Source organism: Oncorhynchus gorbuscha, linkage group LG06 (genome assembly GCF_021184085.1).
Source record: "Oncorhynchus gorbuscha isolate QuinsamMale2020 ecotype Even-year linkage group LG06, OgorEven_v1.0, whole genome shotgun sequence".
Lineage (NCBI taxonomy): Eukaryota > Metazoa > Chordata > Actinopteri > Salmoniformes > Salmonidae > Oncorhynchus > Oncorhynchus gorbuscha.
In genome coordinates, this window is record NC_060178.1 from 80936375 (window position 1) to 80960320 (window position 23946).

The 23946-nt window shown below is 42.7% G+C and overlaps 1 protein-coding gene across 3 annotated transcripts in view; it reads left to right on the forward strand.

Moving 5' to 3' along the window:
• The window catches only part of LOC124037270 (KH domain-containing, RNA-binding, signal transduction-associated protein 2-like), a 130053-nt gene that overhangs the window by 48869 nt on the left and 57238 nt on the right, over positions 1-23946 (forward strand). For all 3 annotated transcript variants that reach the window (XM_046351961.1, XM_046351960.1, XM_046351962.1), the window contains exon 3: positions 21485-21601. In XM_046351961.1, coding sequence (XP_046207917.1) covers positions 21485-21601 — 117 coding nt within the window. The remainder of the gene's footprint in view (positions 1-21484; positions 21602-23946) is intronic.

Consider the following 23946-nt stretch of genomic DNA (forward strand, 5'->3'; position numbering starts at 1 on the left):
CTCCTTGGTCTTCATGGTGCCGCTTTCTTGGTGTTGCCCCTTGCTTAGTGGTGTTGCAGACTTTCAGAACAGGTGTATATATACTGAGATCATGTGACAGATCATGTGAGACTTAGATTTCACACACGTGGACTTTATTCAACTAATTATGTGACTGAAGGTAATTGGTGGCAGTAGTTCTTATTTAGGGGCTTTATAGCAAAGGGGGTGAATACATATGCACACACCACTTTTATGTTTGTTTTTTTAATCTACCAATTTACCACTTCAGCAATTTGGACTATTTTGTGTATGTCCATTACATGAAATCAATTTAAATGACAGGTTGTAATGCAACAAAATAGGAAAAATGCCAGGGGGGGGGAATGAATACTTTTGCAAGGCACTGTAATACCTATTTTTTACTTAAAAATTGCACTGTTGGTTAGGGCCTGTAAGTAAGCATTTCACTGTAAAGTCTCCACCTGTTCTATTCGGCGCACTTGACAAATAAACTTTGATTTGATTTAAGAGCCGGAGTGTGTTCAGAAGTGTATAATAGAGGGGGCTCTGGAGCACTGGAGCAGAATCTCTCTTGTTCTGCAGTCAGTGACTTAGGCAGAGCTCCAGTTGCATGGCGCCACTTTGATGTTCTCATTAAAGTAGGTTGATTTTAATTTTGGCATTTGCATAAAGTAGTGCAGGCTGTTTTTGTTCGGTCCCCATCTGAGATGTGCCAAACTGATCAGCCCTCCCAGTACTGTACTATATTTCTGGACAGCTGTGTCCACTGAGACATCTTGACTAATTATAGTCAGCTCTTATGTTGTGTCCTTTCATTGATATTATGAAATAAAGGTGAAAAACACAGCTTTAACTCCAAGCTTTTATTCTCTTCATAACCCATATTATACTGTAGCTGTACCTTGGAATAAGGTGGGGTCAGATAGGCAATGCCTGCGATACACTTAATTCCAGACTTTAACCAAACTCATCATTATGTGCCACCATAGAGTTACAGTGGGAAATGAAATAATTTTGAGAGTTAAGTATTCCAATAATCTTGAATTACAATTAGATAATACAGAATGAATTATCTGTCTTTACCTCCCTGGTAATGTTATCTGAACAGAAACCCCAAAATGACAAGCAACTCAGCTCTATACAGTATATTTGTGTAACATCACTCTTTAGCAGCAGCTAGTGTAAGGCTCCATTTTTTTTTGCAGCTGTCTATCTTCTCTAAGAATCCCTAACCGTTTTGGTATGCCACTACCACACTGTGCCAGCTACCACTGAAAGATACAGTCCCTGCTGACACAGGCTCCCGAGGCCTTGGATGCCATACAGCAGCGATATAAGTCAAGGACTGTAGATTGAAACAGGGGCGAAGAAACGAATGGGGCTCACCAACATTACTAACTAGTAATGTCAGCAGATGGGGTTTCCATGGAAACACCCATATTACACTTGGAGATTTAGGAGTGTGTAGGGGGTTTGTGGGGGAGAATCTATCAATCAATGGATATTTCAGTATTTTAGCCAAATTGTTTTATTGAATCGTGATTATCTCAATCCCATATTGGTTACAGTAAATCCTTTGGTTACAGTCAATCCTTTGGTTACAGTAAATCCTTTGGTTACAGTAAACCCTTTGGTTACAGTAAATCCTTTGGTTACAGTAAATCCTTTGGTTACAGTAAATTGTCAGATATTTTCTGTGAGAGAATGTGGGAATCTAATTGTATTACCTTATTGCGATACTGTTATCTGTGCCCTGATTGGTCAAGTGAGTTTATAAAGATTATTATGATACTTGAAGACACCACTAAAGAAAATTGAAAGAGATTTTAGAACATGTTATCTTTGGCAGGAATAGTGGCATCACAGATGACTGGGTACCATCTATCAATGTCTCATCAGCTGTGTCCTGTTGAAAGATTTGTTAAAAGATTCCCCATTCATTAGTTTGTTAATGTTAGAATACAAACTCAACCATCATAGATGGATATAGTAGCATAAATCTTGTAAATACCATCTTAATTTATATCTAAGACTAAGCAGGAAAAGTTACTGCCCCTCTGGCGTGCACTGCAAAGTCAGCAAGCATGGAGCAATCCACAGGGACTGATCATTACATACAAGAGTTGTCTAACAACAATTACTGTACTGCAGAAAAATAGCCTAGTCAGCATATGAAGTCCCTTACTTGCTGTACTGCAGCACGTTAAACATTTTATCCTTGATGTCATAGTTTGAGATTGTTCGTATCTCATCACTTCTCAGATGACTGTGAATGTTTTGAAAGCAATCAATAACTGTGGAAAGAGAGATTTAGCTTGTGTTGTATTGACCTTCGTTGCATCACCATCAAACCCAATGTTTTCACAGGCCTTCCACATGATTGGCCAAGGTGTCAGATAGACTGCTTGACCCACCCAAAGCCTGTAGCTAACTTGGTATGTTATTTCTTTCCACAACCATGCCACACAACAGCGAGAAAACCATTATGTCAGTGTTTGACAGTCAATCTTTAGTCAAATGAAACACTTTTCTGTTCTGCGAGTGATGTGAGTCTGGGTTGTTGAGAGAAATAACGTACCATGTTAGCTACCCTTGATTGATTTACTGAAAGCCTATCTATAATCCCATGGACAGCACTCCCTGAAGATGATAAAAAAAGGCACAATTTTACAAGCTGCGTCAGGCATAACAGGCTTGTTTGACACCTTTGCTGATGCTGCACGTTCCGCTAATAAAACCGCGGTGGATTGACAATCTGGCATTTTGGGCAAATGCCAGATGGGTTGGTCTATTATTAGCCCCGTGGGCCTGTCATACTAGTTATCTTTCTATTTTTTGCACCAAATGATAATTATTGGGCTAATGGAGACCACAGTCAAATAAAAGGGCTGTTGTTGGGGCATAGTTTTCTTTTTTAAATGGGCCGTGTGGGGCCTCAAGGGGGGGAAAAATGGGCCGCTGTGTTAGAAACACCAGAGCTGATTTCTGTTCCCAGTCCGGCCCTGAATAAAGCTGCACCACCTAACTTTCTCATTACATTGTTTTCCAGAGCGTGCAGTCTTTTAACAGGTCCCCAAGAGGCAATCCGGCCCCGTAGGGAAGTACTTTTTATTTGTCTTTTCTGTCCACCCTTGAATCCTCCCTGCTGGCAGTCGTCCTGTCATTTTTACAGCCAGCACAGATGAGAGGAGGAAGCTGAGGCAGGGTAGCCTAGTGGTTAGAGAGTTGGACTTGCAGCCGAAAGGTTGCAAGTTCAAATCCCCGAGCTGACAAGGTGCAAATCTGTCGTTCTGCCCCTGAACAGGCAGTTAACCCACTGTTCCAAGGCTGTCATTGAAAATAAGAATTTGTTCTTAACTGACTTGCCTAGTTAATAAAATAAAAAATGTGGATGCAACAAATAGTCACCAAACACAGAAGCTCAGAGTTGTCTGTCTGTACATCTATCTACACATCATACCTTTGCCATGATAATTAACAACTCACTGGCATTGTAAGGACCGATGCTGGAGATGAGAAGTAGGTATGGGGGTCAACATTTAATTTGACACAGGACAGGACCAGCGTCAGCACCGGGTGACATAACGACAATTAATGCAGCAGCGGGGAACTGACAAGTATAGGGGAGTAAAAAAAAACAGGTGATTGAATCCAGGTGAGTCCAACAATTTGCTGATGAGGGAAACAGGTTTGTGTAATGATGGTGGCAGGAGTGCGCAGCCTGGCACCCACGAGCACAATGGGGAGAGAGCTGGAGCAGGCGTGACAGGGATAAATCACATTTTGAATGCTGATATTTTATTTATGCCATTGCTTCAATTGAGCTTGTTTGTATTTCCCTCCTCTCTCTTAATGACATTTAATTGATTCACATCAAATACCTCCATGGCTTGGAATAGATTTTCAGGGGCTCTGATCTCCAAGAAACACTTGATTCTTTATTATTTTCTGCAGACAGGGTTTTGGTTTGGAAGAACATACAAACCTTGTACGTCAAACCTTGTCTGACATAATATGCATGAAAGAAATATGATTTTATTTTAAAAGCCTTTAGGATGTATTAATCAAATGTGGATTAAATACAGTAAAACAACTGATAACATACGTTTTATTTAATCTTGGATTCAAAGTTGTAATAAACTTGTGGACTTTTACTGTCATCCTGTACGCAGCTTGTACATCACAGCAACATAATTATACTCACCTACAGTCTGTTAAGATTCATCCATGTAAATGAATGAATGCATTCACCTCATCACGCCTGGATAACTGCATCCTAAACAGTAAACAAACTCTGCACATACACAATGCTGCAGACTGTGTCCTTTAAATACCCTTACTGTGTCCTACTGCTACCAATACAATCACATCTTACCTGCACTATTCCAACTACCCTGGTCTGCTACTCAGTCTGCTTACTTACTGTATCGCTGCAAACACTTAAGACATTTACACTGTTAGTCTTTTTGTCATACACATGTCAAGGACACACACATATGCATATATATATATATATATATATATATATATATATATATATATATGCATATATATGTATGTGTCCTTGACATGTGTATGACAAAAAGACTAACCGTGTCAATATATATATACTGTAGATTAAAACATTAAAATATGTAATACCTACAATATAAACAAACCATGCTCGTACTGATACAAATATAACATGTTTTTTTCTTCTCAAAATTGCTTACAGGTGTAGGATCTTAATTTGACCTATATTGTCACAACAAAATAATCCTGCAGCTGTCACACCTTGGTCATTGTATTTTGTGTTTTTGGTATAGGTTTGGGTAGCCAGGGTGTGACATGGGTTTATATGTTGTGTTTCGTATTGGGGTTTGTAGTAATTGAGATTGTGTATGATTAGGGGTGTGTCTAGTTAGGCTTGGCTGCCTGGGGCGATTCTCAATCAGAGTCAGGTGCTTGTCGTTGTCTCTGATTGAGAACCGTATTTAGACAGCCTGACTTTCGTGTAGTATTTGTGGGTGTTTGTTCCTGTCTCTGTGTTGTTCACCAGATAGGCTGTAATAGGTTTCACGTTCCGTTTGTTGTTTTTGTATTTATTCAGTTATTTCATGTACCGCGATTATTCCTTCATTAAAGTCATGAATAACCTACACGCTGCATTTCGGTCTGACTCTCTTCATTCAACAGACAAACGACGTTACAGCAGCAACAGTATTTGAACGTTTAATACATGTTGCTTGATAGGTGGTTAGGCTATTAGCTGGCCAAAAGTAGTCCACATTAAAAGGGAAATACTGTTAATATAACCATGTATTAGTATGGGTTTTCAGTCAATTTATGTCATTTACAAAATTCATCTGCATTTCCTCCGTCTATACCTGCATCTATACCTGTGTGCCCTGATAAACAAAACCCCAGCTCCTTAAGCTTGAAGTATACCCAGTCATGTGTTTGGGTTTTAAGAGCCTTTAAGGGCATTAAGATCTTTTCCACATGAAAATTCTTCCTCCAGGTACACATACAATGACATTTGGTCCTGTGGGCCTCACCGATTCAGGTTTCTTATCAGTCTTCAGTTATTGTGACCTTTACATAGCAGTGTATCTGCACTTTGCACATAGAATAATCCCATTGTTGTCTTGCCAAAGAAATCCGTTGTCCCAAACGAGGACCTACCTTGTTGAAAGGTGTTTATCATAGATAAGCACCTCAATAGGACCTTACAGCACATTGTAGGAAAAGTTAAGTGGATGTAAGACGGTATCTTCGGTTCTGCTTTGGAAACCTGCTGAGACACTTCTGTTGGTCTCTTTGTTTTACACAAAGCTGTTTATGAGATAGTATACAAAAGTGGTGATAAAAAGTTGTTTTGATTGCTGCAGAGAGGCTTCAGGCATAAACTGTTTTCCTCAGAGAGCAAAGCAGAGGTCTTGAGTGTTTGGTCCTTCCTCCCCGTTTGTAAATAGTTCAGTTGACCATCTGCTTCCGGCGGAAAACTTGTACGCCCCCAAACATTCTGATCTGTGGAGAAACGTTTGTATTCTAGATTGTCATCTTTTGACACTGCGTAGGATGAATCATTAGTAATACCCAGACAGTTCTTTCTGGACACTAAAAGCTTGTCAAAGAGCTAGCAAGCATAAATACATTGAGATACAACAACAATTTATAGATACATTATTTCATCATGTTTATTTCTCCTCCAGAAAACTGTGTGGCTGACTGCTGATCTTGGAGAGCGTAAGACTGTCACGCTTTTCTCTGTTTCATGGTCCAAAATCGTTTTGGCCACTCAGACTGGGAGGCAGCAGCGTTCACTGTGGGGTTGGTGAGCCTCATCTGTATGGATAATGGCTTTAGTAACCTGTCAGCTTTTCCCCTTCACAGGAAGGAGTTCTAATGTCCTGTTTGTTTACACAACATCTGTGCTGCTGGCCCCCTGTGCCAAGGCTCAATGTGTATATTAATACACCAGATTCATCACAAGCTTTTTCCTGCTGTTGCTTTGCATTCTGCGTCTTTCATCGCTGTTTCATAGGGGATCAATGTGAGAAAATGCAGTATATCCCCTAAATACTGTACTCACTCACGCACGCACGCATGCACACACACACACACACACACACACACACACACACACACACACACACACACACACACACACACACACACACACACACACACACACACACACACACACACACACACACACACACACACACACACACGATCCCCAGGATTGTTTTGTCTTTTCCAAATGTTTTCCATATTTTGTATTTGCTGAGGTCAGGATGAAGGCATTGATTCTCATGATTACTTGAACTGATCATTATTTGAGGCATTTCCAGTTGGCTTTCCTTAGTTGTCTGCAAGCGGTTCTGTTGATATAATTTAGCCTACAACTTTCCTTTCCAATTGAATTACAAGCATAGATTTCAAAGATCATATTGTAGCATCTTCTTTTAAAATTCTACTCATATTCGGGATGAGATCAAGTATTTACACTGTCAAGAGTCTTGAGCTCAAGACAGTTACTGACACTAGTGCCTTAGAGTAGACTGAAGAAGCAGCCATTGACTCTACTGCCTCCGAGTAGACTGAAGAAGCAGCCATTAACTCTACTGCCTCCGAGTAGACTGAAGAAGATGCCATTGACTCTAGTGCCTCCGAGTAGACTGAAGAAGCAGCCATTGACTCTACTGCATCTTTCTTGGAGTAAACTTGCAATCTTGACTCCACTCTCTACGCCCTCACACTCAACTCTCAACCTCCAAGCCAGTTCCACTGCGTTTTTTATTCTTCATCTATAATCAGGGACTGATTTAGACTTGGGACACAAGGTGGGTGCAATTAATTATCAGGTAGAACAAAAAAACATCCGGCTCCGGACCCCATGGGGTCAGGAGTTGAATACCCCTGGTCTACAGCATTACTTACTACCTTTTTGGAGTGCATGTTGTATTGAATCAATAGGAGCATTACTGAATTAGTGGATAAAAAGCTCATCAGACTAGCTAAAACAAAACAAGAACTAAACAGAACCATTACAAAACTGTCAGCAACATTTCTCTAAACAATTACATTTCACCCATTCCTTAAACCCAAGACATGTTCTAGTGTCTGTGCAGACATTACTTCCTGGAGTTTATCATAGCTCCTTATCCCAGTTCTCTTCCTGTGGGCTCATTAGCCCCTAGACACCACTTAGCAGAGTGCTGCTCTCCCTCTCTCTCTCTCTCTCTCTCTCTCACTCTCTCTCTCTCTCTCTCTCTCTTTGCCACTGTCTAAAATATGTGCAACTAATGCTGCTGTCCTCTGATACACTGACGCCCAGTCATCCCTCAGCCATTAAAGCGCAGGCAGGCAGGGAGGCAGACCTCCGCCTCAGGCTATAATCCCCCTATCAGGCCAGAACTGGGTTTACCAAATAGCACAGCAGCACAGCTGGCTAAACTGGCAGGGACAGTCTGACTGTCTCAGACCATCTGCGAATCTCATCTAGCTGTACATAACTGGGGTTGGTAGCTAGGGTGTAGTGCACAACCACCCACCTGAAATCCAACCACGAGGGACCCCATTTTTTAGGTCTAATCATACATAACCATGTGGACCATGTAACAAGTCTGGGGGAGACCAGACCGTCGGATGGTGTTAAAAAATGATCTTCTGGTGTTCTGTGTGAAATTGTATTGTTTATGTTTATGGTTTATTTTCTTGTACCTACTGTGGCCTAAGTATTTTCTCATCTGTGGCTCTAGTCTTTTCTCTTGCGACTGAGCGTAATGACATATTTAGCTGTCTTTAAAAGAGCATCCTGCAAGGACATTACTCTCTAATGTTACTCTGTTGCTTTGATCTGTCAAGTTGTCATACAGGTGTTGACTCTTCATTTGACCAGTTTTGTTGCAGCAAAATAATCCTGCAGTAGCAGCAGGATTTGAACGTTTAGTCCATAATGTTGCTTTACATAAATTCACTGAAAACCCACACTAACCCACGGTTATATGGACAGTATCATATTGTTAATACAGCCTTATCTGGCCAAAATGAGGTTACATTAAAAGTGCAATTCTGTTAATATAACGTTGGTTAGTGCGGGTTTTCAGTGAATTCTTGTCAATCATAAAGCTCATGCATTTCAAATCAAATCAAACTGTATTTATACACATGGTTAGCAGATGCGAGTGTAGCGAAATGCTTGTGCTTCTAGTTCCGACAATGCAGTAATAACCAACGAGTAATCTAACCTAAAAATTCCACAACAACTACCTTAAACACACAAATGCACATAAAAATATATGAATGAGTGATACACCAATGAGTGGTGGCTAGAGTGTAAAGTGCTTTTGTACTTCCGGCGCCGACTGAGATGGCCGCCTCGCTTCGCGTTCCTAGGAAACTATGCAGTTTTTTTGTTTTTTTACGTGTTATTTCTTACATTAGTACCCCAGGTCATCTTAGGTTTCATTACATACAGTCGAGAAGAACTACTGAATATAAGATCAGCGTCAACTCACCATCAGTACGACCAAGAATATGTTTTCCGCGACGCGGATCCTGTGTTCTGCCTTACAAACAGGACAACGGAATGGATCGCATGCAGCGACCCAAGGAAACGACTCCGAAAAAGAGGGAAACGCGGCGGTGTTCTGGTCAGACTCCGGAAAAGGGCACATCGCGCACCACTTCCCAGTATTCTTCTTGCCAATGTCCAGTCTCTCGACAACAAGGTTGATGAAATCCGAGCAAGGGTGGCATTCCAGAGGGACATCAGAGACTGCAACGTTCTCTGCTTTACGGAGACATGGCTTACTGGGAAAACGCTATCCAGGGCGGTGCAGCCAACGGGTTTCTCCACGCATCGCGCCGACAGAAACAAACATCTCTCTGGTAAGAAGAGTGGAGGGGGCGTATGCCTCATGACTAACGGGACATGGTGTGATGAAGAAAACATACAGGAACTCAAATCCTTCTGTTCACCTGATTTAGAATTCCTCACAATCAAATGTAGACCGCATTATCTTCCAAGAGAATTCTCTTCGATTATAATCACAGCCATATATATCCCCCCCAAGCAGACACATCGATGGCTCTGAACGAACTTTATTTAACTCTTTGCAAACTGGAAAACATTTATCCGGAGGCTGCATTCATTGTAGCTGGGGATTTTAACAAAGCCAATCTGAAAACAAGACTCCCTAAATTTTATCAGCATATCGATTGCGCAACCAGGGGTGGTAAAACCTTGGATCATTGTTACTCTAACTTCCGCGACGCATATAAGGCCCTGCCCCGCCCCCTTTCGGAAAAGCTGACCACGACTCCATTTTGCTGATCCCTGCCTACAGACAGAAATTAAAACAAGAGGCTCCCACGCTGAGGTCTGTCCAACGCTGGTCAGAACAAGCTGACTCTACACTCCAAGACTGCTTCCATCACGTGGACTGGGACATGTTTCGTATTGCGTCAGATGGGAATATTGACGAATACGCTGATTCGGTGTGCGAGTTCATTAGAACGTGCGTCGAAGATGTCGTTCCCATAGCAACGATAAAAACATTCCCTAACCAGAAACCGTGGATTGATGGCAGCATTCGCGTGAAACTGAAAGCGCGAACCACTGCTTTTAATCAGGGCAAGGTGTCTGGCAACATGACTGAATACAAACAGTGCAGCTATTCCCTCCGTAAGGCTATCAAACAAGCTAAGCGTCAGTACAGAGACAAAGTGGAATCTCAATTCAATGGCTCAGACACAAGAGGCATGTGGCAGGGTCTACAGTCAATCACGGACTACAAGATGAAATCCAGCCCAGTCACGGACCAGGATGTCTTGCTCCCAGGCAGACTAAATAACTTTTTGCCCGCTTTGAGGACAATACAGTGCCACTGACACGGCCTGCAACGGAAACATGCAGTCTCTCCTTCACTGCAGCCGAGGTGAGTAAGACATTTAAACGTGTTAACCCTCGCAAGGCTGCAGGCCCAGACGGCATCCCCAGCCGCGCCCTCCGAGCATGCGCAGACCAGCTGGCCGGTGTGTTTACGGACATATTCAATCAATCCCTATACCAGTCTGCTGTTCCCACATGCTTCAAGAGGGCCACCATTGTTCCTGTTCCCAAGAAAGCTAAGGTAACTGAGCTAAACGACTACCGCCCCGTAGCACTCACTTCCGTCATCATGAAGTGCTTTGAGAGACTAGTCAAGGACCATATCACCTCCACCCTACCTGACACCCTAGACCCACTCCAATTTGCTTACCGCCCAAATAGGTCCACAGACGATGCAATCTCAACCACACTGCACACTGCCCTAACCCACCTGGACAAGAGGAATACCTATGTGAGAATGCTGTTCATCGACTACAGCTCGGCATTCAACACCATAGTACCCTCCAAGCTCGTCATCAAGCTCGAGACCCTGGGTCTCGACCCCGCCCTGTGCAACTGGGTACTGGACTTCCTGACGGGCCGCCCCCAGGTGGTGAGGGTAGGCAACAACATCTCCTCCCCGCTGATCCTCAACACGGGGGCCCCACAAGGGTGCGTTCTGAGCCCTCTCCTGTACTCCCTGTTCACCCACGACTGCGTGGCCACGCACGCCTCCAACTCAATCATCAAGTTTGCGGACGACACAACAGTGGTAGGCTTGATTACCAACAACGACGAGACGGCCTACAGGGAGGAGGTGAGGGCCCTTGGAGTGTGGTGTCAGGAAAATAACCTCACACTCAACGTCAACAAAACTAAGGAGATGATTGTGGACTTCAGGAAACAGCAGAGGGAACACCCCCTATCCACATCGATGGAACAGTAGTGGAGAGGGTAGCTAGTTTTAAGTTCCTCGGCATACACATCACAGACAAACTGAATTGGTCCACTCACACTGACAGCGTCGTGAAGAAGGCGCAGCAGCGCCTATTCAACCTCAGGAGGCTGAAAAAATTCGGCTTGTCACCAAAAGCACTCACAAACTTCTACAGATGCACAATCGAGAGCATCCTGGCGGGCTGTATCACCGCCTGGTACGGCAACTGCTCCGCCCTCAACCGTAAGGCTCTCCAGAGGGTAGTGAGGACTGCACAACGCATCACCGGGGGCAAACTACCTGCCCTCCAGGACACCTACACCACCCGTTGTTACAGGAAGGCCATAAAGATCATCAAGGACATCAACCACCCGAACCACTGCCTGTTCACCCCGCTATCATCCAGAAGGCGAGGTCAGTACAGGTGCATCAAAGCTGGGACCGAGAGACTGAAAAACAGCTTCTATCTCAAGGCCATCAGACTGTTAAATAGCCACCACTAACATTGAGTGGCTGCAGCCAACACACTGACACTGACCCAACTCCAGCCATTTTAATAATGGGAATTGATGGAAATGATGTAAATATATCACTAGCCACTTTAAACAATGCTACCTTATATAATGTTACTTACCCTACATTATTCATCTCATATGCATATGTATATACTGTACTCTACAACATCGACTGCATCCTTATGTAACACATGTATCACTAGCCACTTTAACTATGCCACTTTGTTTACTTTGTCTACACACTCATCTCATATGTATATACTGTACTCGATACCATCTACTGTATGCTGCTCTGTACCATCACTCATTCATATATCCTTATGTACATGTTCCTTATCCCCTTACACTGTGTATAAGACAGTAGTTTTGGAATTGTTAGTTAGATTACTTGTTGGTTATCACTGCATTGTCGGAACTAGAAGCACAAGCATTTCGCTACACTCGCATTAACATCTGCTAACCATGTGTATGTGACAAATAAAATTTGATTTGATTTGATTTGTTACAGAACGGCATAGGCAAGATGCAGTAGATGTTATAGAGTACAGTATATACATATGAGATGAGTAATGTAGGGTATGTAAACATAAAAGTGGCATTGTTTAAAGTGGCTAGTGATACATGTATTACATAAAGATGGCAAGATGCAGTAGATGGTATAGAGTACAGTATATACATATCAGATGAGTAATGTAGCGTATGTAAACATTATACACTACTCAAAAAAATAAAGGGAACACTTAAACAACACAATGTAACTCCAAGTCAATCACACTTATGTGAAATCAAACTGTCCACTTAGGAAGAAACACTGATTGACAATACATTTCACATGCTGTTGTGCAAATGGTATATATTATAGGCATTTAGCAAGATACCCCCAATAAAGGAGTGGCTCTGCAGGTGGTGACCAGATCACTTCTCAGTTCCTATACTTCCTAGCTGATGTTTTGGTCACTTTTGAATGCTGGCGGTGCTTTCACTCTAGTGGTAGCATGAGACAGAGTCTACAACCCACACAAGTGGCTCAGGTAGTGCAGCTCATCCAGGATGGTACATCAATGCGAGCTGTGGCAAGAAGTTTTGCTGTGTCTGTCAGCGTAGTGTCCAGAGCATGGAGGCGCTACCAGGAGACAGGCCAGTACATCAGGAGACGTGGAGGAGGCCGTAGGAGGGCAACAACCCAGCAGCAGGACCGCTACCTCTGCCTTTGTGCAAGGAGGAGCAGGAGGAGCACTGCCAGAGCCCTGCAAAATGACCTCCAGCAGGCCACAAATGTGCATGTGTCTGCTCAAACGGTCAGAAACAGACTCCATGAGGGTGGTATGAGGGCCCAACTTCCACAGGTGGGGGTTGTGCTTACAGCCCAACACCGTGCAGGACGTTTGGCATTTGCCAGAGAACACCAAGCTTAGCAAATTCGCCACTTGCGCCCTGTGCTCTTCACAGATGAAAGCAGATTCACACTGAGCATATGTGACAGATGTGACAGAGTCTGGAGACGCCGTGGAGAACGTTCTGCTGCCTGCAACATCCTCCAGCATGACCGGTTTGGCGGTGGGTCAGTCATGGTGTGGGTGGCATTTCTTTGGGGGGCCGCACAGCCCTCCATGTGCTCGCCAGAGGTAGCCTGACTGCCTTTAGGTACCGAGATGAGATACTCAGACCCCTTGTGAGACCATATGCTGGTGCGGTTGGCCCTGGGTTCCTCCTAATGCAAGACAATGCTAGACCTCATGTGGCTGGAATGTGTCAGCAGTTCCTGCAAGAGGAAGGCATTGATGCTATGGACTGGCCCACCCGTTCCCCAGACCTGAATCCAATTGAGCACATCTGGGACATCATGTCTCGCTCCATCCACCAACGCCACGTTGCACCACAGACTGTCCAGGAGTTGGCGGATGCTTTAGTCCAGGTCTGGGAGGAGATCCCTCAAGAGACCATCCGCCACCTCATCAGGAGCATGCCCAGGCATTGTAGGGAGGTCATACAGGCACGTGGAGGCCACACACACTACTGAGCCTCATTGTGACTTGTTTTAAGGACATTACATCAAAGTTGGATCAGCCTGTAGTGTGGTTTTCCACATTCATTTTGAGTGTGACTCCAAATCCAGACCTCCATGGGTTGATAATTATGATTTCAATTGATAATTTTTGTGTGATTTTGTTGTCAGCACATTCAACTATGTAAAGAAAAAAGTATTTAACAAGAATATTTCATTCATTCAGATCTAGGATGTGTTATTTTAGTGTTCCCTTTATTTTTTTGAGCAGTGTATTAAGTGGCATTGTTTAAAGTGGCTAGTGATACATTTTTTACATACATTTTTCCATTATTAAAGTGGCTGGAGTTGAGTAAGTATGTTGGCAGCAGCCACTCAATGTTAGTGGTGGCTGTTTAACAGTCTGATGGCCTTGAGATAGAAGCTGTTTTTCAGTCTCGCAGTCCCTACTTTGATGCACCTGTACTGACCTCACCTTCTGGATGATAGCGGGGTGAACAGGCAGTGCTCAGGTGGTTGTTGTCCTTGATGATCTTTATGGCCTTCCTGTGACATCGGGTGGTGTAGGTGTCCTGGAGGGCAGGTAGTTTGCCCCCGGTGATGCGATGTGCAGACCTCACTACCCACTGGAGAGCCTTAAGGTTGTGGGCGGAGCAGTTGCTGTACCAGGCAGTGATACAGCCCGACAGGATGCTCTCGATTGTGCACCTGTAAAAGTTTGTGAGTGCTTTTGGTGACAAGCCAAGTTTCTTCAGCCTCCTGAGGTTGAAGAGGCGCTGCTGCGCCTTCTTCACCACACTGTCTGTGTGGGTGGACCAATTCAGTTTGTCCGTGATGTGTACGCCGATGAACTTAAAACTTATACTACCTTCTCCACTACTGTCCCGTCGATGTGGATAGGGGGGTGCTCCCTCTGCTGTTTCCTGAAGTCCACAATCATCTCCTTTGTTTTGTTGACGTTGAGTGTGAGGTTATTTTCCTGACACCACACTCCGAGGGCCCTCACCTCCTCCCTGTAGGCCGTCTCATCTTTGTTGGTAATCAAGCCTACCACTGTAGTGTCATCTGCAAACTTGATGATTGAGTGTGAAAATGATCATCAATAAAGGTGATCAAAATAAGATTCTTCACCTGTAAGGTTTCCAATTTCAGTTGTTTCTTAAAGGCCCAGTGCAGTTTTATAAATCAACACTATGAGGTTGGAATAATACTGTGAAATTATGATAATGCCCTTTTAGGGTAAGAGCTGTTTGACAAGACTGCCTGCAATTTCAGCCTGTTTTGGTGGGATGGAGTTTTGGCCTTCCATGAAGACATCAACATACAGTGAATTAGTTAATAGTTAATAGGCCTGGTTTTGTTTCCCCTCCCCACTCAGACCACGTACAGACACTCCCGGCAAAATTCTTACTTGAGAAATTGCCCTTCGCTAAGAAGCTATTTTTGTTTATTTTTTACCATTTTATTTGAAAACAATTGTTACCCAGAAATGATTTGATTTTGAGTTTTAAAATACGTCTGCATTGGAGATGAGGCCTATCCCCCTGGAATAGGCAAAGAGGATTCTGAATGTCAATGACAAAGGCTCCTTGGTGATATTACCATCGGCATTGTAGTGAATCCACTGTTTCACAACACTACTGTAGGATTAACCACTACATAGTTGTAATACAGAGGTAAACAGCTCTATCGTTCTGCTAATTTCATGATAATGCCATTTTAAACATTGGTCCATTAACAGGTGAGATGGAGATGGATCAGTTTTTAAGCATAAAATGCTGAATTTCCATTAATACAGTTGTAAACAAGGGCAACGAAGAACAAAATAGACAGCTATTCAGCAGAAAACGCAATACAACCAAAGACGGCAGTTAAATGTAGATGGAGAATAATGCATTTCAAATTGTCCAAGTGTGAAGCGCTGAAGTCAGAAGACAAATGTGCTGTGAGGAGAGGCTAAATAGATTACAGCCATGTTAACTTCCTTTGTGAGCTGCATGACAAGACAGTCATTTGTAGCCAATTCTCCTCCAGTGTGACGTTCAGTGGGAATGCTGCCACAGTGTTTATTGAAGATGCTTCACCTTGTTGTTTTATTGAAATCTCAGGGCTCATCTCTAAGGAGATGTGAGTCTTTGCCCTTACATTGCAAGTGTCTGGGAGTCTGTTTAAAGGCCACATCAGTCACTTATCACAAAGAGAAGCTGTTGACGTAAGAACATTCATTTCAATCCGGGATCTAAACCTGTGACTTTAGTTTACGCTTGAAAGATTCACTTACTTGTTAGATGCAGACATTCCATCGATTAAATTGCCCAAATTGTAAAGTTGTGTACTAGCCAGTACACACTGGATTTTCAATGAAGTTTTTGCAAGCATTCTGAATGGGCTACTTGCATTTAGTAAGATAATCATCTATCAAAGAAATTTCACAAAACCTGATGAAACAAGGGTTTAGAAGTTGCTCTTTCAAAGTACTGTATGTTTTGAAATAGGTAAGCCAATGATTCATCAACGGTGTGTCACTTCACATGGGTACAGAGCACATCTCTATCTACGTGATTTGTAGAGCAGGGCGTACTGGGGACACTGTGGGATGTGAAACATATTAGTCACAGGAAACATCTCCAAACAGATTATGCTTAACCATTTTGTAAATGGATTGCAATAGATTTGTCAGATAACTATCCTGATTCGAGCTCAAAACATGCAATATTTGAGTTGAATGGTAAAAGTGGCTTGCAGTGTACAGTCTGTGGAAACATTTAGAAAAATCAATGCCATCTACTTCAAAAAAACATCTGCCCACGAAGCAGGTCTCCGTCACAGAGACCCGTGTAAAAACTTGTTGCTCACCAGGGCCTCACAGGTCCTCAGATTCACAGAAGCATGATTGACGAGCTGTAGATGCAACACATTTACAGTCTTACAGGAGGTTTAAAGAGGGGCTGAAAGCACTGATTTTGCCTGGTGATGTCAGCATGGAAAGATGAAACTCCCACCCATGCAACACCTGCTGATTAGAAGGTTCTGTGGAGATTATATTTCAGGAAATTGCAACTACCAGGAAACAACACTGATTACATTGTTTCACACTTTTACACTGTTAGTTTCATCAACTGTTGTTCAATATGATACAAATATGATACAAAAAACGACATATGCAGACCAGCTGGCTGGTGTGTTTACGGACATATTCAATCAATCCCTATCGCAGTATGCTGTTCCCACATGCTTCAAGAGGGCCACCATTGTTCCTGTTCCCAAGAAAGCTAAGGTAACTGAGCTAAACGTCTATCGCCCCGTAGCACTCACTTCTGTCATAATGAAGTGCTTTGAGACTAGTCAAGAATCATATCACCTCCACCCTACCTGACACCCTAGACCCACTCCAATTTGCTTACCGCCCCAATAGGTCCACAGACGATGCAATCGCAATCACACTGCACATTGCCCCATCCCATCTGGACAAGAGGAATACCTATGGAAGAATGCTGTTCATCGATTACAGCTCAGCATTTAACACCATAGTACCCTCCAAACACGTCATTAAGCTTGAGACCCTGGGTCTCGACCCCGCCCTGGACTTTCTGACGGGTCGCCCCCAGGTGGTGAGGGTAGGTAACAACATCTCCCCCCCCCGCTCATCCTCAGCACTGGAGCCCCACAAGGGTGCGTTCTCAGCCCTCTCCTGTACTCCCTGTTCACCCATGACTGCGTGGCCATGCATGCCTCCAACTTAATCATCAAGTTTGCAGACGACACTACAGTGGTAGGCTTGATTACCAACAACGACGAGACGGCCTACAGAGAGGAGGTGAGGGCCCTCGGAGTGTGGTGTGAGGAAAATAACCTCATACTCAATGTCAACAAAACAAAGGAGATGATTGTGGACTCCAGGAAACAGCAGAGGGAACACCCCCCTATCCACATCGACGGGACCATAGTGGAGAAGGTGGAAAGTTTTATGTTCCTCAGAGTACACATCATGGACAAACTGAAATAGTCCACTCACATAGACCGTGTGGTGAAGAAGGCACAACAGCGCCTCTTCAACCTCAGTAGGCTTCGAGAGCATCCTGTTGGGCTGTATCATCGCCTGGTACGGCAACTGCTCTGCCCACAACCGTAAGGCTCTCCAGAGGGTAGTGAGGTCTGCACAATGCATCACGGGGGGAAACTACCAGCCCTCCAGGACACCTACACCACCCGATGTCACAGGAAGGCCATAAAGATCATCAAGGACAACAACCACCGAGCCACTGCCTGTTCACCCCGCTATCATCCAGAAGTCTAGGTCAGTACGAGTGCATCAACGCAAGGACCGAGAGACTGAAAAATAGCTTCTATCTCAAGGCCATCAGACTGTTAAACAGCCATCACTAACATTTGGTGGCTGCTGCCAACATACCGACTCATCTCTAGTCACTTTAATAATAAAAAGTTTGATGTAATAAATGTATCACTAGTCACTTTAAACAATGCCGCGTTATATAATGTTTTCATACCCTACATTACTCATCTCATATGTATATACTGTACTCTATACCATCTACTGCATCTTGCCTTGTGTTATTAAGGAGTGGCCAGTAATACATGAAGTATAATGTTTGAATAAGAAAACACTTAATTAAGGCATACTACAGGTCTAATAAGACATAATAAAGGCCTTATTTTTTACATTTAACCTTTATTTAACTAGGCAAGTCAGTTTAAGAACAAATTCGTATTGACTTATTAATGATAGCCTACCAAAAGGCAAAAGGCCTCCTGTGAATATAAAGCCTCTTATAAACTACAAACCAGTGGAAAATATGTGTACCTTAAAATAAAGTGTAACAGAAATAATATTTCCTTTTGCTTTTCAGTATCAACAAACTTGATATCCTATGTGCATACAATCATAATCATACTCTTCATATAAACACAATAGTTTTTTATAGTAATGCATGCAGTATTTCCACATACTTGCTGAATTAGTAACACACCCAGTTTCTAACATCCTCAGGCCTACCGGTGTTGGGGCGGCAGGGGGGGCCTTGCATCATTTCAAACCTAATTTAACTCTGAACCGTGCCCCCTTAAAAGCCCAAATTGCCCACCACGGAGCCTCAGAGCGGCTCCAGACATTCATTAGTGTAATGAGAACAGGACACTCTTCTGCTGCCGCCCAGCGAGCTACTTCTTACTGTAGCCGTGGCGGCCATCTGCTCAAGGGCTCCCAGCCAGCTGTAGGATATTCCTGTTAAAGCAGCCCCAGAGAAGACAGAATAACCCACCAGGGTCCTCAACTCAATCACCTCAGAAAGGAGGGATGGATGGATGAAGGGATGGAGGTAGAGAGGTGCTTTGTTCGGCACCCAACCGTATCCTTTTGCTTTTCATGCAGACCTGGGATGCAGTGCTCCTTCATGATGTCAGAGATAAGATACGCTGAGTATGCAGTCATGTGCCTCTTTGGTATTTGTCAGACTGCTGCTGCAATACAGAACACAGTTGGCCATGGCTCTTATTGGCTGAGTTGTATGCTCAGCCTCAGTGGGGGGGCTTGAGTAGTGTTGTGAATAGGTTATAGTCATTTTTGAGGCCAAGGCAGGTGATGTTGAAATGGGTGGTTGACCAGCTGACAGCTGTTCAGCTCTGGAGGAGGTTGAGTTTTCAGCTGGTCACACCAAACATTTGAAGGTCAAGTCATTCATTTGAAAATATTGTTGGGGTGGTCGAGAAATGAGAACAAGAGACCTCAGCAGGATGTGGGAGTGGTAGTTGGAAATCTAAATGACTTATTAACACATGGGGTGTTTCAAATTGGTGTTCTGATGGTGGTTTTAATGCATGAATAGACCTAGAATAATACATTTTCAATTAGCAAATGACTCAACTAACTGACTGCTATTATGATGCTGATGGTCACCATTGTGGTCAGTGCTGATCTCCAACAGTGATAAAGAAAAAACACAGTAACAGTAATAACCCAAAGGGCTAAGTTTTATGACCAACAACAAGTCCACGGTCAGTGAGATGTTATGTTGGCCAGTGCTGAAGGCAGGTGTTTGATAGTTCCTCATCTGGATAGTATTCCTTGATTTCCCATTGGGAAGAAACTCATTATTTCTCACTCTCCCAGCTCTGACCTCTCGATCTTTACCAGGGACATTATTGGCTGGTGCACAAGTTTGATTTCCTCTCCATACAACATTGATGACCGTGCTGCCTTAACAAGACACATGACCCACTGTGCACAGACATCAGTTCAATGTCTAGTTTTGATTTACATTTGGTGAATTCAACATGAAATCAACAAAGAATGGCACCATATCTTTGGAGTTAGGTTAAAGTTGTGTCAAACCAAAAATGGCACCATATCTTTGGAGTTAGGTTAAAGTTGTGTAAAACAAAAAATGGCACCATATCTTTGGAGTTAGGTTAAAGTTGTGTCAAACAAAAAATGGCACCATATCTTTGGAGTTAGGTTAAAGTTGTGTCAAACAAAGAATGGCACCATATATTTGGAGTTAGGTTAAAGTTGTGTCAAACAAAAAATGGCACCATATATTTGGAGTTAGGTTAAAGTTGTGTCAAACAAAAAATGGCACCATATCTTTGGAGTTAGGTTAAAGTTGTGTCAAACAAAGAATGGCACCATATATTTGGAGTTAGGTTAAAGTTGTGTCAAACAAAAAATGGCACCATATCTTTGGAGTTAGGTTAAAGTTGTGTCAAACAAAGAATGGCACAATATCTTTGGAGTTAGGTTAAAGTTGTGTCAAACAAAGAATGGCACCATATCTTTGGGTTTAGGTTAAAGTTGTGTCAAACAAAGAATGGCACCATATCTTTGGAGTTAGGTTAAAGTTGTGTCAAACAAAAAATGGCACCATATATTTGGAGTTAGGTTAAAGTTGTGTCAAACAAAGAATGGCACCATATCTTTGGAGTTAGGTTAAAGTTGTGTCAAACAAAGAATGGCACCATATCTTTGGAGTTAGGTTAAAGTTGTGTCAAACAAAGAATGGCACCATATCTTTGGGTTTAGGTTAAAGTTGTTTCAAACAAAAAGACGAAAAGCCCTTACATTGATGACTTTTTGCAAATCCAATCAGTTTTCCACGTTGATTCAATGTCATCACAGATTTTTGGGGGGTTGAAATGACCTGAAAACAATGTTGAGTCAACCAGTTTTTGCCCAGTGGGGACTGACTAGACCTCAGTGGTCCAACAAAGGGATGGAGCTGATAACTGAAGACCGTGGCTGAGTCTCAAATGGCACACTATTCCATATACTGTATAGTGCACTACCTTTTGGGTCCTGGTCAAAAGTAGTGCACTATAAAATGAATAGGTTGCAATTTGGGACTCAGACCCTGTTCTACCTCAGATGAGACTGAGACCCATTCACCTGGGTAATGCAACACACATGGCTCAGCGTTATTGATTTGTTGTACAGTTTTTTCCCAGGTCTTTTTTCAATTCAGACATTCTGAATAAAATGATAAGATTTATTTTAAAAGGTTTATTGTTAGCCAACTGTAATCTATATTTTTATCTAATATTTTTTTCCCTTGCAACATATAACCTCATTTCCATTTACTTCTAAGGTATATAATTGAAAACAGTCAAGGAATCTGTTTGAGAAACATTGCTTTTCCTCTCCTCTGTTGCAGTTTAATTTTGTTGGGAAGCTGTTGGGACCACGTGGCAATTCCATGAAAAGATTACAAGAAGAAACCGGAGCAAAGATGTCCATTCTCGGAAAAGGCTCCATGAGGGACAAAGTAAAGGTATGATGACAACACCTCCTTAGAATGTGCTCTTTGACTGTCTTAGTTTCATTTACCTTCAATGGAATACTTACAGTCCCATGTAGCTAACATAAAGACCAAGGGCTCTTTTTTCAAACGAGCCTTGCAGAATAAAAAATACACACATCAAATACGAATACGAAATGCAATCAACGAATACAAAGAAAACAAAATACAAAACATGATCATAGAACACAAACAGATTCATAATCATAGATGAAGCAATTACATTTCTGCTATTTACTCATGGTCAAAAAGGGTAGGAACGAACATCTCTCAAATTATTTGAATTATGCATATGTTGAATTATGCATATGTTGAGTTATGTACAATGACATTCATTACATATACCCATGTATTGTGACAAGTGATAGCTTGATAGCACAAAATATTTCTGTGAAAAGTCTAACTGAAATGCATTCGAATACAAAAAAAGATTCATGTAAGCTAAAAGAGGTTTAGGGATGCGCCACAATATCCTTATGTTAGCACTACTATAGCCAATATAAATATAATAGGGTTTTAAGTATAGATAGCATTTTGCTTCTCAGCCAGGCTATTCATTCTCAGTGACTCGTGGTCCCCTGAAACCAGCCTTATCTGAGGATCAACACCGGCCCAGAGAACAAAGGGCTGGTGGTCCAAGTAGCTCAGGTCATTACAGGAGCTTCAGTAGGTCCTAGTTCTGCTGTATATAATTATACAGCTAATGTTCGACCTGGACACATTAATACACACATCTATACAGGATGATAAAAGACCTGCAGTACAACCTCAGTGATGGTAAGGGACAACTATGTTCTCTAACACCTCACACAGTAAACACTTCAATTCTGCCTGCTGTTAAATCAAATCCAATCAAATGTTATTTGTCATGTGCACCAAATACAACAAGTTTAGACCTTACTGTGAAATGCTTACTTACAAACCCTTAACCAATAATGCAGTTTTAAGAAAAAGGAAGAGTTAAGAAAATATTTACTAAATAAACTAAAGTTTTAAAAAGTAAAATAATATAACATTAATGAGGCTATATACAGGGGGTACCGGTACCAAGTCAATGTGTAGGGGTACAGGTTAAAAAAATTAAAAAATTCTAATTTTATTGGTGACATATACATGTTTAGCAGATGTTATTGCAGGTGTATCGAAATGCTTGTGTTTGTTGCTCCAACAGTGCAGTAATATCGAACAATTCACAACAATACACACAATACACACAATACACACAATACACACAAACCTAAAAGTAAAACAATGAAATTAAGGAATATATAAATATTATGATGAGCAATGTTGGAGTGGCATAGACTAAAATACAGCAAAATAGAAAGCAGTATATACTGTACATATGAGATGAGTAAAGCAAAAATATGTAAACATTATTAAAGTGACTAGTGTTCCATTATTAAAGTGGCCAGTGATTTCAAATCTATGTAGGGCAGCAGCCTCTAAGGTGCAGTGTTACGTAACTGGGTGGAAGCTGCCTAGTGATGGCTATTTAACAGTCTAATGGCCTTGAGATAGAAGCTGTTTTTCAGTCTCTTGGTCTCAGCTTTGATGCATCTGTTCTGACCTCGCCTTCTGGATGATAGCGGGGTGAACAAGCAGTGGCTCGGGTGGTTGTTGTCTTTGATTATCTTTTTGGTCTGCCTGTGACATCGGGTCCTGTAGGTGTCCTGGAGGGCAGGTAGTTTGCCCCCGGTGATGCGTTAGTTGAGGTAATTGAGGTAATATGTATATGTAGGTAGGGTTAAAGTGACTATGCATATATAATCAACCAAGAGTAGCAGCAGTGTAAAAAAACGGGGGGGGGGGGGGGGGGGGTCAATGGAAATAGTCTTTGACAATGGAGTCTTTGACAATTTTTAGGACCTTCCTCTAACACCGCCTGGTATAGAGGTCCTGGATGGCAGGAAGCTTGGCCCCAGCGAATTACTGGGCTGTACGCACTACCCTCTGTATCGCCTGCTCTACTACAGCCCCGTCAATGTGAATGGGGGCGTGCTCGGCCCTCCTTTTTCTGTAGTCCACGATCATCTCCTTTGTCTTGATCACATTGAGGGAGAGGTTGTTGTCCTGGCCCCACACTGCCAGGTCTCTGACCTCCTCCCTATATGCCGTATCATTGTTTAGTCTTTGATCAGGCCTACCACCATTGTGTCGTCTGCAAACTTAATGATGGTGCCGTGCTTGGCCACACAGTCGTGGGTGAACAGGGATTATAGGAGGGGACTAAGCACGCACCTTTGAGGGACCCCCGTGTTGAGGATCAGCGTGGCAGATGTGTTGTTGCATACCCTTACCACCTGGGGGCGGCCCAT